The sequence below is a fragment of the Lutjanus erythropterus genome, chromosome 9, assembly GCF_056507025.1.
Source record: "Lutjanus erythropterus isolate fLutEry1 chromosome 9, fLutEry1.hap2, whole genome shotgun sequence".
NCBI lineage: Eukaryota > Metazoa > Chordata > Actinopteri > Lutjaniformes > Lutjanidae > Lutjanus > Lutjanus erythropterus.
Genome location: NC_139325.1, coordinates 25,090,089 through 25,108,692, shown reverse-complemented (window position 1 = coordinate 25,108,692; position 18,604 = coordinate 25,090,089). Strand labels below are relative to the sequence as shown.

General features: G+C 37.3%; 2 protein-coding genes across 2 annotated transcripts; one reads left to right on the top strand and one right to left on the bottom strand.

The window, feature by feature from the left end:
- Positions 1 to 39: 39 nt before the first annotated feature.
- On the bottom strand, positions 40 to 7,383 carry slc25a40 (solute carrier family 25 member 40). Its single transcript, XM_084726836.1, has 10 exons — positions 7,241 to 7,383; positions 6,925 to 7,029; positions 5,970 to 6,029; positions 5,770 to 5,876; positions 5,492 to 5,559; positions 4,999 to 5,123; positions 3,416 to 3,699; positions 3,224 to 3,305; positions 1,353 to 1,433; positions 40 to 876 (listed from the first exon to the last, which is right to left on the bottom strand). The coding sequence occupies exons 2-10, from the start codon at positions 7,022 to 7,024 to the stop codon at positions 743 to 745; spliced, it is 1,041 nt and encodes a 346-aa protein (XP_084582962.1). The 5' UTR covers positions 7,025 to 7,029; positions 7,241 to 7,383; the 3' UTR covers positions 40 to 742.
- A 460-nt stretch (positions 7,384 to 7,843) lies between these two features.
- On the top strand, positions 7,844 to 16,891 carry dbf4 (DBF4-CDC7 kinase regulatory subunit). The gene is made up of 13 exons (XM_084726834.1): positions 7,844 to 8,126; positions 8,300 to 8,426; positions 9,518 to 9,681; positions 11,078 to 11,281; positions 11,444 to 11,494; positions 11,583 to 11,652; positions 11,762 to 11,838; positions 11,979 to 12,024; positions 12,172 to 12,217; positions 12,311 to 12,436; positions 13,037 to 13,151; positions 14,176 to 14,291; positions 14,441 to 16,891. The coding sequence occupies exons 2-13, from the start codon at positions 8,366 to 8,368 to the stop codon at positions 15,264 to 15,266; spliced, it is 1,902 nt and encodes a 633-aa protein (XP_084582960.1). The 5' UTR covers positions 7,844 to 8,126; positions 8,300 to 8,365; the 3' UTR covers positions 15,267 to 16,891.
- The last annotated feature ends 1,713 nt before the right edge of the window (positions 16,892 to 18,604 follow it).

The following is an 18,604-nucleotide window of genomic DNA, read 5'->3' as shown; positions in this document are numbered from 1 at the left end:
TGGTGATGAAGCTTTTATAAAATCAATGCATGAAAAGAATTTCCAGAGAAGAAGAAAGAAGAAAATCTGGTATGTGTATTCAACATTTGAAATGTCACATTTTCATAGAGTTCACGTGTCATAGTGTTTTGTCAAATTGAAGAAGCACTCATAGCTTTGCACTCACTACCATAATATTGGCTTTCTTGTGCGTGTTTGTCTCTGTGTCACACGTATTCATAGGTTAGACAGGATTGGAATGAAAGTGCAAAAACATCTCAGTGTCTGAGGGAAGGATACACTGACTTGGATCAACACAGAGGAATAAAGTAGAGTAAAATTATATCTCTACTCTAAGGACTTCAGGCACAGTGCACATGAATCCCAGTGAGACAGCCACATGAGGGACCAGGAAAATAACAAATTATGAACAACAACTATGGCTGCCACCTGTTGGCTGATAAATGTATCAATAAATGTGATTTGAATTCTCATGAAACAATATTTCTTTTCAGGTGTGCACACATGATCTATAGTGATGAACATAAAACCGTATAATATTATTATAAATACTAATAAAAAACATTTAATATAAGTTTTGATCACCTATAATAACTCGTAATGCTGAAATGGGTCTTTTTCACTTCCATTTCTAATTTTAATTTGGCAAACAAGCCTTTTCCTTCTAGGTACAGTCTAGCAGTAGTGGTTGCGGTGTTTGGTTTGGAGAGAAATGGCAATTGAAATGACAACCTGAAAATTATCAGGTGTTGCTGGTCTGCAGCGGTGTGAGTATCCTCTCCTGGTTGTGTTTGCGGAAAAAGGCCTTTCCAATCTCGTAAGTGCTGATCATGATGGCACAGGCCGGGGCCACTTTGATGAGCCTGGGGAGGAAACCTGGCAGAGAGGCAACAGATATTTAGAGGAGTGATTATGTGCCATTTAGTGGGATGGATGGCTATGATCATTCACAAAATTAGAGCTGTTTCGATACCATACGATATGGTCAATACTGATTCTAATACATGAACTTTGCATGTAGATTGATACCAAGTACCGATCCAATACTAGTGTGTTAAAAGAAATACACACACACATATATAATTGAACCCTCTGCAAAACATTAACCAACGTACAGGGAATGAATGCCATAGAACATGACTTCACCATCCTGGGAAAAATGTGAGTACTGCTAAGAGTAGCTGGGTCCTGTTTCAAGGTTATTAAATTACGTGGTATCAAAAGTGCATAGACTACACTTGCATACTCACTGATACCCAATCTGGCATTTTCAGCTGTATTGGAAGCATAACCGCTATCATTATCTGGACAACCCTTCAAAAAATATCACACAGGTTTCCTCAAGTATGTACCTGCAAATAGTCCACTGACGCCGTCCTGTGCCACAATCCTGCTCATCACGTTGAAGGTGGAGGAGGAGACCTGAACGGCCACTGAGAAGACAAAGACGACAATCGACATAAAGTGACCCATTAACTCAAAAACTGATCAGAAATGATATAGTTTCAGTAATATAGAGCAGTGGATCCCAACCTTTGTTTGTCTGACATAGCCTCACTGCACCCCTTCAAACAGTACCTGTCATTTCCAAATGTATTCATTTGAACTGCTTTTAAACAGTTTCTCCCCTGAATCCTTTTTCTTTCCTTTAAACAATTTTAAAGGTAGGAAAAATCAGCTTATTCCACACCACCTGACAGCATTACATATAAGTTCTGTATCAGCTTGTTCAAACTGACTATGTACATGCACAAAATATTCTGTTTTGTTCGCTTATGCAGAAAAGACAATAATTCCCCTAAGCTGTTTACATTGCTAATGAAAATGAATATTGCACTAATATTCAGGTTTACATGTAGCCGTGCATACTCTCATTAACATAATGAACACAACCTCCCTCCTTCGTCTGTTCAACCATCTTCTTGAAAAGTTGGTGTTGCGATATTTTCACATATCCAAAAACCTGTTTATATCAAAGTTTTTTATAATCTTTAGAAGTAGGTTTGTTTCTCCCTCCAACCAGAAATGTGGGTTAGGGTTTTTTCTACCCCAGCCTTGCAAACTGTTGCCAATATGGTTTGTTTACAAGGCACACAAAGTAAAAACACCAACTGAGATCACATTCTCCTGCTCCTAAAGCCTGATTAATATCAGCTGTCTTATTGGAATATACTACTTTTGGAATGAGGCCAAATGGAAAATGCTGTTTACGTGACCTGTATCAAATTCAGAATAGTGTCATATTTTGAATATGATACAATATGGTGGAAAATTAGTCACTAATAGGCTTTTTCCACTAACACAGAACTGACTCTGTTTTGGGTTGTGCACCTAATCTGAACCAAATGGAGCATTTTGACCAAAAATAAAGTGGTCTGGAACCCAAAAACGTGGGCCTCTAGCTGGAACCAAAAACTAGCAAACAAAGTGAGTGTGTCATATTTCTACAGGTTGTTTTGCATCATGTAATGCTCTCTGTTGATGAAGCATCTTTAAATTACAATGGTTACACTCAAAACTGGTGGAAATGCAGGCTGGTTTGCAAGATAGCACCAAGGTTCTGAGAATGGAAAAGGGCCTTGAATTAAATTATTAATTATTATATAGGCCAAGACTCAGATTCAGTGTGACATAGGATCATAGGATCTCTTATATTTTATACCAAAAGAGAAAAGCACCAGTTTGTAATGATTAGCCAATTGACTTGTTATAAGGTTTTAACATGATTAATTATATAAAAGTTTATGCTGTTACAATATTATTTTTCATACAAGACATAGTGATTGATGTCTGGATGTTTCAAACATTTATGCATTACTTTAATCTAGTTCAACAACTCTGCTCCCTTGCAAACTAGTTTTATGCACTTTCAATTGCAGCACTTGATGTTAAGTGGTGCATCTGACTGAAGTTGGTGAAAAGTGTGTCAGGTTCATTCATCGGTTGTAGTTTAGGGCTAATTTTCCTGTTAAAAAGACGCCAAACTGTAATCCTATTTACGTGTTGATTTTCCACTTACACACCAAAATATGTGGATATATTTGCTTTTACCAAATTATTACATTGTTTTTTTTCCCACAGATCCTTCCACAGGCCCCTGATTGCTACAGAAGTACCACCTACAGTAAAAGTAGCCCTGATTGGGAATCCACTGATGTACAACATTTGAAATCTTCAGAAGGATAGATTAATTTAAAAAAGGAAGTTATAATTCCATAATTACAATTTCTTGCTTGTAGCTCTCCCAGCTCCACCTGCCTTCTTGTTTTGACAACATCAAATGGTAACGTTACAATGGACGCAATCTGAAAGAAATGTGTATTAATACTACATTAATTATTAGATTACAGTTTACTTGAATTGTGATGCGATAATTTACATGGTGAAAAGCTGAATGCTGTGTAGGCGTACTTACAGAGCCAGACACCGCTCCGGATATGAAGGTGATGGTAAACGTGGGTTCTCTGGTGTTATACCATTCACACAGAATGCTCTTTCCCCTCTCATAGTTGTACCAGTACATGGCTGAGAAGGGAACGTCTCGGAGGAGCGTGGGCCCCAAACCCCGCCACAGAGACAGCCAGCCTTCTGACTGCACTGCTGAGCGGATACAGTCGGTCAGCTCCCTGTATGACTGTTTCTGACTCTGCAGCTTCGTTCGGATCAGCTCCAGAGGGCTGATGACTGTCGCTGAACCCACTGACGAACACAGACAAAACAATGAGATAAGCTTCAAAACACAAACACATCAAAACACACCAGATCACAATTATACTGGGAGTCAACAAGGCTTAACTGTAACTGAAAACATTTTTCAGTTTGGTGGAGCATTTTAATTGAAAAACGGAGTGTATCCCTCTATGAATTATCATGAAACAATTTGTAATCATCCTCACCAACTGTGCTTTTTTTTTTTTAAACTCTCTTTTTAATAATGGCTCAGAGGCTGTTATTAAAAACAGAGTCGACCCAAAGTCAGGGTTGAAATGGGTCAGACTATGTTTTCAAAATGAATTCTGGTGTAGATGAAATTACAGATACTGATGCTGTAGGACAAAAATTATGAGTGGCTGCCCTTGAAAATTAATCTGGACATTAAACCAACAGCAATATTTAAAACACTGCAATAAGTTATCCATGTTGAAAATTAACTCACACTTTAAAGACTCAAAAGATGCCTTTTCACATGTTTTGTCAAAGTGTAACTTTGGTATCTTTCAATCTGGACCCCATTTTCTCAAGTTTTGAGTCTAAATGACTAATAGGGACAATTTTTAAAACTAAAAATTAGTAGACTAGATGACTGCAGCCATCAGCTGTGATGTACGTAATCTCTAAGGTCCACTTAAAAGTGGTTGTTTTGAAGGTGCGTCTTGAACGTGCGCATTTTGTGTCACATTGCTGTAAAACACTGGTTAACCACCTTTTATTGACTATAAATTCTTCACAATAAAAGCCTCGTTTGAGGCAGCAAAATCAAGGAATGTTTGGTGATCACTGGCAGTAACTTAACACAACTTATATCAGCTGAAAGCTACATGGGAAAGTAAGATAAGGTGAATAACTGAGCATGCATCTAAGCTTCAAACACAGAGATTCAGTTAAAAGATAAAAAAAAAAGTAGAGCTGAACACCAAGAGGTTCTGAAAAAACAACAACAGTGACAACACAAAAGGCGCTGGGTGTAACTCTTGTCTCTGGACGCGATGCTACAGACGCTCTCTCCTCATTGGGAACAATAAAAAAAAAAGCCAGAATATTCTCGCTCAATACTGGACCAATGTCTTCATGAGTCACTTAGACACAAAACCTTGAAAAAAGGGTCCAGATTGAAAAATATCAAGTTTATTCTTTAAATAGGTATCTTTTATTATGTAAACAATAATTGAATGCAGATTATCAACACTGTGAAAGCTTGTAACAGTATCCACAGATGCCCCGTGAGAGCAGCTGGAATCTGTCCTGTTTTAATCAGTGATGCATCAGCAGTCACCTCACCTCTAGCGACTGCTCCAGCTACAAGAGGAGCCTCCCGAGCGTATTCTCCCATCCTGACCCTCAGTGCTGCACACAGCTGGTCGTAGCACGTGAAGTAGATCACTGTTGCTGGCACTGCCATCACACTGGAGATTACACATACGGAAAATATCCATAAATTAGGCTTTCGACAAAATGAATCCAGGCAGGAAAAAAGCCAATCGCAAAAACAACACTGATAAATTAATGAACAACTTGATTTATTAAAGAAATTTCCATTATGACACTACTTAACATAAATCAATCTTTGGAAAATCAGCTTTCAAGAAAACCTCAGGTGGTTTGGCACTAATTGGAACAACTTCAAACGAAAGCACCCTTAATGAGTGCATCAGTTACAGGCTAAACGACTGTTGACCGACCACATTTGCACAATAACTCAGCTTTAAGAGGAGAGCAGGCTGAATGAAGAGCAACGAGGGACTAAAAGACATGCAGAAGACATCACACTTACAGGGTTGGAGGCAGACCGCTCCATAATGATTTTATTCCTTCACCCCGTACTATCTTGATGAAGGCATCCTGCAGAGTCGCAGAGGAGAGTCAGTGAAGGAAGTTATCTATCACAATATGACTGTACAGCTCTACTTTACACACACAGAACAAGCTCTGACAGCCACTATAGCAAAACAAACATCATAGAGAGCTTTTTTAACTACTAACTCTAAACCTTTATATTTTATTTTGGTAAACAATGAATTGTGACATGCAATGGCTCTGTGAAATTTTTACCAGTGTGCCACTGAAGTGACCGGGGGCTTTGTACCAGGCCTTGGAGGTGCCATTTTCACACACACATATGTGGTCCATAAGTCCATTGCAGTAGACGAAGCATTTCCCTGAAAGACAGTTATAAAAGCACATGTGAACATCTAATATTTACTGCATTAATTAACATAATATTAGACCAATTAAGTCCATATTCATTATACCTTTGGGGAAGGGATTTTTCTGTGCTTGCAGTCTGATCTTCACAACGTCCAAAGGTGTGACTGAAAAGACATAAACCTATCATGAGCCTCTGTGTATGACAACAGGTACACTGTACAAGTGTTGACAAATGTGACTTCTTTCTATGCAAAAGACACCATCAAATCATTCCAGCATGCTATGAACATTTTCATAAATTTGAAACTCAAGATTAGTAAACCTTCACAGTGAACATCAAGTCTGAAAGTTTGATACAGTACCAGTAACTATTTTAAAAAATAAACTATATTATTATTTTCACCTCATCTATGTTTGTTTATCGTCTGGATGGATTTTTCAACAACAAACCTTTCAAATGCAGTAGCCTATTGCTTGTCCACTGCCTCTCATGTCTAAAGGCTTGTTTATAGTTCCAAAGGGAAACAGACATGGTAGAGACAGCTTCATGGTAGCTGGAGCTTCTTATCAGCATTTCAACATATCTCTTAGATAGACTTTTTAATCCACTTAATCCAAACATATCCTACTTTGATATAGAGCTGGTGTTGATTCAACTTTATGATCATTTTGAGGTTGTAGTGCCGCTGAAGTCCACTGCACTAGAGATCCTTACAGATTTAAAGTACTATCAGAACACATCTCAAGTCAACACCTTTTATTAAACAGCAACATATTAGACTGCATTATTTCAGCTAGGTGTACCGAATGATAAGGCAAAGGAGATGTCATTTATTTTCATGACATGAAATGAATGAATAGAAAATGAAAAGAAACCAGTGACGGCCTGGAAGGAAATGTAAACACGTGACGTGTTATGAGGCATTGTTAGCAGTAATGTATGGTAATGTTGTATCACATGAGCTAAAACACGTAAAGACACCAGTGTCGTTATTTAAAAGCAAAAGACTACACGTGACTAACGTTATCTGTCATGTGTTTAGTCAGAGCAAAACTCACCAAACAATGATGTGATTATGGCTCCAGAGCAGGACGCCACCATCTGTTGGAGTGGAGTAATGCCATTACTGGTTGAAGGGGCAGAACTTTGGCCATTCATACTGTCTTAAAACACAAAGATACAATTCGACATTAGACATATTTTAATCTGTAAGTTAGTTAACATCTATACAAAAACTTATTTTACCAAATGAGCCGATTAGCAGACACGGAAACGTTAGTTAGCACGCTATTACAATACCATAACATTAGCTACATAACGAAGAGAGCTCTCAGGCTAACCCGAGTTAGCTAATTAATTTAGCTAACTTCCTACCTGCTAAAGCACCTCAGCATCAACGAAGTCTTCCATGAACACACACATCCCCCTTAGGTTTGGTAACAGTTACTATTCTACAGGCTCGAAAAGGAAAGCTTCAACACGTGTGTACGTCCAGTGGGTTGTGACCCTGGCTAGCCAAGTTTACATAGAAAACATTACATGATGATGTGTGTTACGTAATATTAATTTCAGCAGAGCACATTCTTGAACTTTTACATTACATTAAATATAATGACGGGTGTAAAACACTTTTACATATAGCATATGGTATTTTTTAAACGAACTAATTTCTGTATGCACATTCTATTGTAGCCAATCTATTTATTTTATTTAATTTGTGACAGCAATGCGGAAACATCACATTCAAACACAAAGGAGGTGTTTACCTATTTTCAGCGTTGCCAAGTTTGAAGAGTTTCCGTAAAACCCCACCCCTTCGCAGTTTCTCGAAGATATTGAAAGGAGGGCAGTCAAACTCATCAAAGACAGACAGGTTCTGGTCAATAATGCAATCGGAACCTAGTGTAGATCAAATGTCCTGTGAGGTTAAGCTGGAAAAAGTGTGATATTTAAATGCGATAGTTGTAACATTACATGGCCGGATAGTCTCAAACATGGCAACGTAAACTTCGCCCACCATTGGATTTAAAGCGGGAAAGGGACGTTTTGCGAAGTAGGGACCTAAAAAAATCCACAACAACTGGCTCAACAGTTGTAAAAAAAAAACGATCGCCAATGGATAGTTTCTGATAACAACTGTTGATAAGTTGCTCTTTCGCTGCTTTAGTAACGTTAGCTAACGAAATAATGTAACGTAAGTTGAGCAAAACGGCTAACCGACAAACATGTTTGTCCGCTGGGGAAGCGAAACAAACGTACGGTAAGACTGCATTTAAAAGTTAAACCGTCAGATACATTTTAATGACAGGGGGATTATAGCTTCAGCACCCCCACGTCACCTAACGCTACTCTGGTCATAACTACTATTCAGACACTTTGTTTGGCTTACTCTTTGTCTAATTTGTAAATAACAGTTTCTTTGTTTACACACAGGGCACACACCACTTCCTGGGGCATGTTGACTTGAAACTGGAGGGCAAGAAAACATTTTCTTTCTCAATGAAAGAGAATAAAATGAAGCCAAAACACACCCAGGGGCATGCAGGACCCAAATGGCAAGGTAATGTTGTTATTTGCTACCGTGTTATACGTGTATTTCCTATTATTATATCCCGTTTCCGTGTTTTCTAGTTTACTTTGAAAGGTAGGCTGGAGTTAATTAACGGTTATGACCATCACTCATATTTCCCAGCCCCAACTCACTCGAAGACTTAACTATATTCAAGTCACGGACAGCCAAGTCAACTTCAACAATAATTTATATAGTCCAGAATCACTCATTTTGATTGATTCAGCCACGGAAAAACTCTTCATAAAGTTCTTTTAGAGGAAAAAAGGGAGCAACTTGAGGAAAAGACAAATATGCCATATGTGTGGTGTACACTAAAGACAAAAATAGTAAAAACGAATGCGCATAAATATCAGGGCTAATAAATTATTTCCCAACCATGAGAAATTTATATTATTATTCACTTATTTTATATCACTACTTAAGCTGTTAAATATAGCAATAAATATTGGCTATCATAATGTCATATTTGACAGATTATATCAAAGCATCATTTGAATTCTTGGACAAAATACTCTTTAAAAGCTAAAGTCTGTTTTTGAGTCTCTTTTTTTAAAGTACTTTTAAGTAAAAAAAATAGTCTGAATTGTACTTTGTGTTTGTTGTAATAGTGATTTGGGTTAGATTTAGTTTGGTCAGAGCTATGTAATATTAAATCATCCATCTTTGCTCACTACATTATTAGACTTTCTCACCCTCTGGCGTGCATAAACTAGAGATTATATTAACTTCTTTTTAAAATATGAAAGTGTCAAATTATAAGATATGTTTTTGGCATTGGCTGTGAGAAGCAGGTAGTTATCAGTTATCTTTATAGGGTGAAAAAAAGGGCGCAACTTCAGGAAAAGTGACTTCCACAATGGACAGACATGCAAAAGATGTCATATACACAAAAGACCAAAACATCAGTAACCACTAAAGAGTTTGATATCTGACTGGATACATGACTGATCAGTCACTTAGTCATATGAATGGTTTCAGTTTGTTCATCACTTGAGTAACAAGTACTTATCCAAGCACTTGTGATGGGATTGCATCTGTACTTCATCTTTCATTCTGTGACTTTACTGATTGTTTTTTAGGGAAAGGTGCTGGGGAGAAGGCAACACTGAGCCAAGCTAAGCCCACAACACTTGTGTCCTCTACTGCACAAGTCAAACCTTTTGCTGGAAAAGTGTTTTACCTGGATCTGCCATCAAACAGACTATCAGAGACACTTGAGAGTGACATCAAAGAACTGGGAGGGGTGAGGCAAAACATATTTTCTCTGTTATTTCTTTGGCTGTCAAAAAAGGTTCAAACCCGTGTCATGTCTCCTGTGTAGCCTGATGTATCCATGAAGTTACACAGTCATTACACATACAATACCAACACCATCCTCTTTAGTTCTGCAGACATCATTGGCTTTACCTTTACTCTGCTTTCTCCTCTGCTTTTCACGTAGACTGATTCTTTTATGGTGGCATTATTATTACATGCTGACAAAATTTAGCCCTTTAAACTATGAAGAGTGTATGTGACGTCTTCATTATGATACTATTTATTCTGAGTGCAATAAGCTTTTAGGTTCTTGATAATTGTCGATACTCTCTGTGTGCTTTCACACCTGTTTGGTTCAGTTAAAACAAACACAGGTCTCTTTGCCCAGTTTGTTCGGTTCATTTGTGCTATTATGAAAGCTGTCAATCAAACCCTGCGGACCAAACAACCAAACCAAGGCCACTTGCGAAGGTGGTCTTGGCAGCGGACTCTGGTGCGGTTCATTTGTAGTGTAAAAAGCAAACGACCCAACAACAGGATTTTTTTTGAAAGCAGATATGTGATTTTGACCTGATTTCAAAAGCTAAACTTTTTATGAATCCATCTGCTGATTGTAAAATCTCTTTAGGAAGCAATCTTCTAATTGACCCCTATAATCCACGAATATGTAAATCGTTTGTCAATTATGGTTACACATATGCACCACCACACAGGTATTTTTCCATGATAGCATCACAGCTGTGAAAACTCCCATACTGTATCCTATTCCGTGAACATAATCAATTCATTAAGTCCATTAAAAAGCCTGTGACGGCGATCCCACAGGAATAAACCCAGAATCGTTGCTGAGTAGGACGTATCCTTTTCATCCTCTCTCTGCCTGTCAGTCATTATTCATAACATGCGGTCAGTTTGCTGTCTGATATAAACAAAAATGCTTATAATTTAAAATCTTTTGACATCCAGGAACATAAATATACGTCACAGAGCATTACAGTGCTGCATAAACTTCTGTCAGTCACTGGAATTTGATTTCCCCATGTTTGTCCTGATGTTGCAGGATGACAGTTGCCAAAATTGTCCAATCAACAGGTTACCTGTCAGTAACTTCATGTTTACTTGTGTTGGTTCATTGGTATGAATTCAGTGTGATCAGGAACTAAACCAGTACTATAATGCAACAATCTATAATATTTTTTGGCTGGACCAAATGAATTGAACTGCAGGTGTGAAAGCATCTTCTAACATATTTTGGTTAGTAGAAACATGTATTTAGGTTGGATACCCAACCCTGTAGAACACTCTTTAAGGACTCTCTGTGTTGCAGTTGTAAAGGTCTCCCAAAAACCTTACCTTTTTATGTGTATGTGTTTGTCACTCAGACTGTTGAGAAATTCTTCAGTAAGGAAATTAAGTATCTCGTGTCCAACAAGAAGGAGGCTAGATATGTGCACTGCCTCAAGCAAGACTCTCCGGTCCCCAGCCCAGACTCCGGACAGAGTTCACCTCGCCCTTGCTCAAAACCACATCGTCCTGGCAGCCATGTGGACAGCATCAAAAGCAAATCTCAAGGCCAAACAGACACAGTGAGTTCACTTTTATAGTTTCATCAGCCATAGTGCAGATAGTTTAGGCAAGTTTGTTTGATATCTTTTTAGGTCTATCACCATTGTTCCCTTTTGAATCATTTTAAGTCATTGTCATTTTAGTTATGTCATTGATTTTCATTTTCTGTTACTGTTTTGCAGTTCGTTTCAAGTCGAGGGAAGTCTTTGGTGGAACGAGTGGTGAAAGAGAAGGTTTGTTAAGTCAGTGCTAATGAGTTTAGCGAGGAACTGTAATTAACTCTTTTGTTTTCTGTGCTAATACACACTTGTTTGTTTTTAGGAGAGGGTACAAATGAACAAGATCCTGTCAAATGCCCTGGAGTGGGGTGTGAAAATCCTCTACATAGATGGTATGTTGTAGATGTTATATCAGTTTTTGTTGCATTACATGAACTCTTATGCAAGTTAATTGAATGTGTAAATAATGACTTATCGTAATTTCTTTTATGGCACTTACAGATATAATAGCATATATTCAGAAGAAAAAAAAGGTTGCCAGCAGCAAATGTCCTGCTACCACTGCTGTCAAAACAAATGTAAGTTTTAAAGGTTCAAATTCTTAAATGGATTCTTAATTTTAAAAAAATGACTCACTTACGGGATTATTATCTTGGAAAGGTTTGGTTTAACATTGTTAAATGGTGTTTTTAAGTGCTTTTTCTGTCATTCTTTATAGGTCAAAGCTGAGTCAGTAGAAAAGCAGAGTTTTCAGAAATGTAAAGGTAAATGTAAGAATAAATATTTTTTTCTTAACATGTAGTTATTACCCAGTCTGTCTTTTTCTGGGCATAAAATGTTGTCCATTGTTTTTGATGATTTGTAAATATATACTTAAATTTAAATTGACCATCAGTGATGTTTTTTTCCAGGTGGAAGGATCAGTAGACCGTTCATCAAGATTGAGGATTCATGCAGGTAAGACAGTAGATTAAATGAAACGTATATACGCCTACTGTTGTCTTTGAGTTGTTCACATCTATTATAACACGGTTCTTTTCTCTTCCTCAGACACTACCGGCCAATCTACCTCACTATGCCAAACATGCCCGAGTTTAACCTGAAGACTGCTCCTCCCTGTACCCCCTTCTGTGTCGAGGACATTGATCCCCCTGGGACCAAACAGCGGGGACACAGGTATGGTGGTTTTTCTCTGTTTGCTTTGAGCTAACTTTAAGCTTAAACATTTTAAACCTCTGGAAGTACCGTACCGCGCCCATTTGTCACCTCAAGGAGCTTCAGAGTTAGTTTAACAAACTAAATTTTGCAAAACAACTCAGCTCCTTATGTATTTTAGCATGATCTATATCTTTTGAAGTGCTGTTATTTGATATTCTGTTTATGATGTCTGTTTTCAACTAATTGTGTTGTTTTTAATTTATACTGCCTGGTGAAGCCAAAGACAAACTCTCAGCCTTGTGGAAAATAAAGTAACAAAACACATTTTTCCACACTGTTTAAAATGAATGTATTTTTTCAAAAATTGTTAAATTGTTTTTGCATGCTTCTATAAATATGTCTGTAATTCAGAATGAGATTAGTAGTATATATTTTTTTTAATTTTAGTAGAATTTCAAGTTCAGTGGGATTAAAAAGTACATGTCTGCACAATTTGAGTTGTTTCTGCTTGAGTCTCCCATCAAGACTGAATCAAAATTTATACAGATGCGGAAATCAAAACTGTTTTCATCTTAGTTTGGTTTTATTTATGCAACCTCTGGGTCCCTTTGGAAACAGAGGTCCAAAAGCCTCAGCCAGTGAAGAGAGACCACATGGCCGAAAGAAGAACAGGGACAAGAAACGAGGCGGCTACTGCGAGTGCTGTATGATCAAATATGAGAACGTCACAACGGTAAGTTATTGCATTTAATCACAAGTCACTATTTATCAATCAAGTCAATGATGTGCTTTTCATGTTGTTTATTTTGAAAGACTATGTGGAGCAAGATTTTAAATTATCTTATTTGTGTTAATGTGTGACAGTTTTCTTTTCAGTCACTGTAATTAAACCTCTGCTCAGAAACAAAATCAACTCTTAGAGTTACTAGCTTTTAATTGCTGATGTTAGAAAGGAAGTGAGAAAATATTGATACACATTATGATATTATGTTTTGTGATACTGTAGTGATTCTCAAAACACTGTAGTGTGATATATGCAAATATTAGTGAGTCATTTTATATTATTTAAACCCGACCATTAACTGACAGTAATATTATCTATCATCATTGTTCTACTTCCATAAAAAGTAAACTCTTAAAACTCAGTTTTTATGCATGTGGTGGTGCTTTATACAATGTCAATTTTTCTAAAGTGCAATATAAAAGTAATATATCACCTTCCTTACAGTATTGAAATTACTGACTCATAATCCTGGTATTGTGATATGTATTGTATCATTAGATTCTTACACAGCCCTGTTAGTTAGTAATTTAGCCTTTAACACCTTGAAGAGAGTACAAATAAAAGAAAAAAATTCATATTCTACCTTGATATTAATACATGTTGTATGGTCCAGTGTGTAGTAGTTTCACTTTAATAGTTAGTTTAGTTAGTTTAATAATTAGTCTGGAAAACAATGACTTGTCAAACAAGCACGTTCTGAAATGTAACCTCTTGTGTTTTTGTATTAAAGATAATCATACAAACTGTGCTCAGTCTGTGCCTGATTCAGTCTAACCTCAATAATGCTCTAATAGTCTGTTCGGTTTTTTTCCACTCACTCTAAACAGTTTATCATGTGACAGAAGCTAAGACAAGGAAGATTTATTTGTATTTAGTTTCTTGTGCAATAGAAGAAATTGTTTGCTGAATAGCCTCAACTGGACAGCTGTAATTATTAATTATTTAACTGGGTGAATTTTCTTTTTTGGTTTAGCATCTACAGAGTGAACGTCACAAGGCTTTCTCCAAGAGTGACAAATACTTGGTGGTGGACAAACTGGTTTCAACCCTGCACTGCAACTTTGTCCACATAAGAACTCAAGTTAAAAGGTAGTTTATTCTTTTAAAACTTCCAACATTGTACAAGAAAAAACAAAACATGTAAATTTAATCTCGATTTGCTAAATTTGTTCTTGACATATCAAGAACATGTTTCTGTTCAACTCTACTCATCTCCTTTTTTCTTTTGTTCCTGTCAGACCAAAGTGTAGTGTTTCCTCTGTTCTGATTGCTCCTGGACCATGTGGGAAAACTGAGCCAAGGCACAAGGGAGATCTCCATACCTCAGAGATTGCTAAAGAAGAGCAGCACCGGACTGTTGATGGCCATGAGGGATCTAATTCAGGACACACTTTAAAAAACGGATCAGTTCTTGCTTCTGCTCCTCTGAGTCACAGACAGGGGGACGCACGGACCCATTACACTCACTCAGACAGATCCAAGCACAAATCTCATGCATGTAAACGGCCGTGCAGACAGAATTCCTTGAGTTCTTGCACTCAGAAAGCTTCTCAGCCTAAAATGGAAACAGCTCCCTCTAGTGGTGAATGTCTTGCCTCTGTTCCCTCCATAGTTACTCAGGTTGAGCTGGTGGACCAAATAAAAACTGAGGACGTGAACAGCTCAGCCTGTCATTTCCATAATATGAACGTAGAGACTGAAGGTTCCTCAAAAAGCCCCAGTGTTTTAACAAATCAACAAGAGGACTCTCATTGTCGTTCCTTTGTGTTTGAGGCTGTTCAGGACAGAAACATATTGCCTGACAGAATTAGAGGAGAGAACCTCTTAGAAAAGGAAGAAACAAGTTTGTCTACACAAAGCTCTCCGATTTGGAAAATACAGAGGAAGGTCCAAGCTTATAAACGCAAAAGACGGAAATTGGATGCTCGCTTTGAACAAGTAAAGCAAAGTGACATTCCTAACAAGTCTTTACTGAAACTTTGGGAGCTTTTTCAGTCAAGTGACGACATGGATGTGGAATTTCTGGGGTTTGAGGATGAGGAAGGAACAAATGAACTGAATTGATAAACTGGACTGCTAGATTTTTCTTGTCTTTGGAAACATCGGTTTAAAATGGCAGATTAATCTACAGTGGCTTATTTTGCAGCTTTCAGTGACATTTATCATTCTCTTTTCCATGGCTTTAAAGGGATATGTGGCACATTTCCTTGTGCTGCAAGGAATTGTTTGAAAATACGTTTGTTTGGTATTTAGATTTGATTGTTAAAACTGTCAAAGTGGATTAGAAATTAAAATTCTGTTTAAAGGCCAATTCAGACCAAAGATTTACAACAAGACGAAATCATTTTAAGATGTTGTTGAAAAAAGTTGCAGCAGCAATGATGGAATCATCTGCGACTCAGCTTGTCACCATTGGTTGATTTCTAAAAAGTAAGGCATATCACCTTTTCCAGCAGCTAATTAGCTTGTCAAGTTAGCTACAAAGTGTCAGCAATGGTAGACTTCTGGACAAACGAAATCAGATTGTTAAAGGAAAAGCCATGTCAGCATAACACAAGCCTTAAAATTAAAAACAGTAAAAGCTCATCTTGTTGTGAATCCTTAGTCTGAATCCACCTTTAAATGTACAAAATGTTGTGCCTTATTGACGGTGAGTTGCATCCCTTTCAGTACAAGTCACATGTTAAGTTCTTTGAAATAATTCTAAAACTCATCTTGTGTTCATCCAAAGCTCCTTTTGTGATGGGTGTACATTTAGTAAGGGAAATCAATAATAGCTAATTGCTGTAATCTGGATTCAATAGCTGTAGAAATAGTTCAGTGTCTAAATTTAAACACACAGCAATTCATGCATACTAACATTATGTTTTAGAAATTTCTTTGAAACACTATGAACTGGAAGTAAATGTGACCTATTGACGACACCAAACACTTTAAAGACCCATCACAAAATTTTAAAGGGACTGTGTTTAAAACAAAACAGTAATTTGTGTGGATTTTAGTCCAGATATTATTGTACCAAACAGATGTTTTTCACAAGGTTGATAACTTGTTACTGTCACTTGAAAATCTATGAAATATTTCATAGTTTACAGTCTCTGCAGGCAGTCTTTCCCACTGAATACTGACTGTTCACTTAAAGAGGCATCACATGAAACAAAAGCAGAATTGAATCTTTCAACATATGAGGTTCTGATTGTATATGTATATAAAATACATATAGTAGAGTGGTTGCATGTATTTTAATGTGAATGACCTGCAGGTTGGATGTGTGGTACTTCACATTATATATGACATTTTAGGATTCTTCCTAAGTGCACTTTTCATGACCTCAGTTATGTGCTTTTTTTCTGATGCATTAGCTCAGCTTCTCCCTTTCTTCCCTGCATTTAGTGCATTAGCATAGTGCCGTTGTTCTCCCTCGCTGCTCTCAAATGGATGCACTGGGTCAAATGGGAGTCTGTGCCACTGGCATCAAGAGAAAGACATGAGCAACAATGTGTTCTTAAGCGCAAGCACAGAAATCCTTCAAATAAAAAGGCAACATTGAATGCAGACATTATCATCATTTTTCTCCTCTTATACAGATTATAACCTTACAGTGCTTCTGTAATTGTGCACAGATTGTACCTGCATCATACTACTTGTAAGCCAAGCAGGCACATATTAAAGCTCCATCCATCATCTGTAACTGCTTATCTTTTGCTTTTGCAGGGGCTGGAGTCTGTACCTGCCTATTAACACACTTAAACTACCACTCACACTCAAATGTACACACCTACTGTTCAAGTCTTTAATCCTTACATATCTTTAAATTTGGTGAGAAAAACCATGCAGATACAGGAAGAAGATGCGAACTGGAAGGTTCAGTGTGTAATACATTGATTCCACCATGGTTTTGGCTGCACAGGGTATTTATTTAAAAAAATTGACCAAATTCTCTGTTCTTGTGTCTGACTTCCTGCTGGACTTGATCTGCTCTATGCAGCTTGATGCGGGTTCTGTCAGATTTATTGGGATTTATTGGCAGAATATGGCAGAAATGGAATATAATCTAGTATGTAACTATGTTTTTATTGGTGTTTAATCCCCTGAAAATAACAATTGTTATGTTTTTGTGTCCTTAAAATGAGCCGGTTAAATCTACAGAGAGTGCAGATCCTCCTCCTCTGAGGCCGTCATGTTGCACCACCATGTTTGCAGTCCTGAATGGACACTTGCTCTAGATTTGGCATTTTGTGCTTCGTACACACTTAGAAGTGGAGGGCATGACAAGCTGTCTCTAGCTCACAGTTAGATGCCACTAAATCTTACACTCTGGCCCTTTTATTGATACACGTAGATATATAGATATAGACATAAAATATAATAAACATAAATTAACACACAAAAGCCCCCAACCTATTTGGATGGGGTTGTCATTGTGAGAGATGTTAGTGACCCACAAATTAAACTTCCACAACTTTTGGATACACATGCAAAGTCTATTTCTGTTGTTACAATTATCTCAAATAAGATATTTTAAACAAATGATAAAAAAAAATACTGAGTAAAGTGAGTGTTCCCTGAGTGTACGCTGTTTTCAGTCCATTATAAAAATTAAATGGCACTAAAATCTTCAGACTATGTAACATTGTACCAGACTGAACTCTTGCCTCAGAGGCATGTCAGCTCTTTGAGTAAACAATTGTTATGTGTCTGGGAAAAATAATCATTCTCACCAGCTCATTAATTCTGTAAGAATTGTCGTGTGGCTTTGGGGCATGTTCGTAACAGGTTTAAGCATCTGGTGCATGCTTACATAAACACTGGTGTAGTTCTAGTGTTAAAGCAACATAAAAGTAAAGTTGCACACTTTTTTTCATACAGATAATTACTTGTTTCCTGGCAGATACTGATAAGATAAATTTTATATGAGCTGTAGTGTACGCACACCTGAAGGTAAGAAAGGATTAGATGCAGTGATCACACACCAGGTTTAAGTATCTGTTGTGTGCTTGTATAAACAATGGTGTTGGTCTACTGTTAAAATAACTAAATATTTTGCTGATGCTGTCATGTAGGGTGCAAAATTAAACAAAAATTAAGCATCTGTCCACTCGCCAAATGATGAGAGACTGTTCAAATTTAACCAGCCAATCAAACCAGTGTTTTTTGGTTGGCGAGTGAAGAAATTTGACCAGCTGCTTGCATATTTTACCAGCATTTTGCCGGTGCTAATTTTGTGGCCTGTCGTATGTCAACAGTTTAAAGGTTTTGTGTGTGCATGAACAAAGTGTAGAAGGCATAAACATCTCAAAGATACGAATGAGAGGCCTCCCTACAGAGATGAGAAACACAATTATTTTTGTAATCACTTAAACTGTTGATCATTTTTCTTAATCGTTTAGTTGTTTGGTCCA

Excerpts from the sequence above, each read along its gene's own strand:
- slc25a40 (XM_084726836.1), bottom strand. The coding sequence starts at position 7,024 with ATGAATGGCCAAAGTTCTGCCCCTTCAACCAGTAATGGCATTACTCCA. Across the intron at positions 5,560-5,769 it reads GTCACTTCAGTGGCACACTG|GATGCCTTCATCAAGATAGT; the intron begins GTAAAAATTTCA and ends GCGACTCTGCAG. Across the intron at positions 3,700-4,998 it reads AGCTGGAGCAGTCGCTAGAG|TGGGTTCAGCGACAGTCATC; the intron begins GTGAGGTGACTG and ends TGTGTTCGTCAG.
- dbf4 (XM_084726834.1), top strand. The coding sequence starts at position 8,366 with ATGAAAGAGAATAAAATGAAGCCAAAACACACCCAGGGGCATGCAGGA. Across the intron at positions 11,495-11,582 it reads AACGAGTGGTGAAAGAGAAG|GAGAGGGTACAAATGAACAA; the intron begins GTTTGTTAAGTC and ends GTTTGTTTTTAG. Across the intron at positions 11,653-11,761 it reads GAAAATCCTCTACATAGATG|ATATAATAGCATATATTCAG; the intron begins GTATGTTGTAGA and ends TGGCACTTACAG.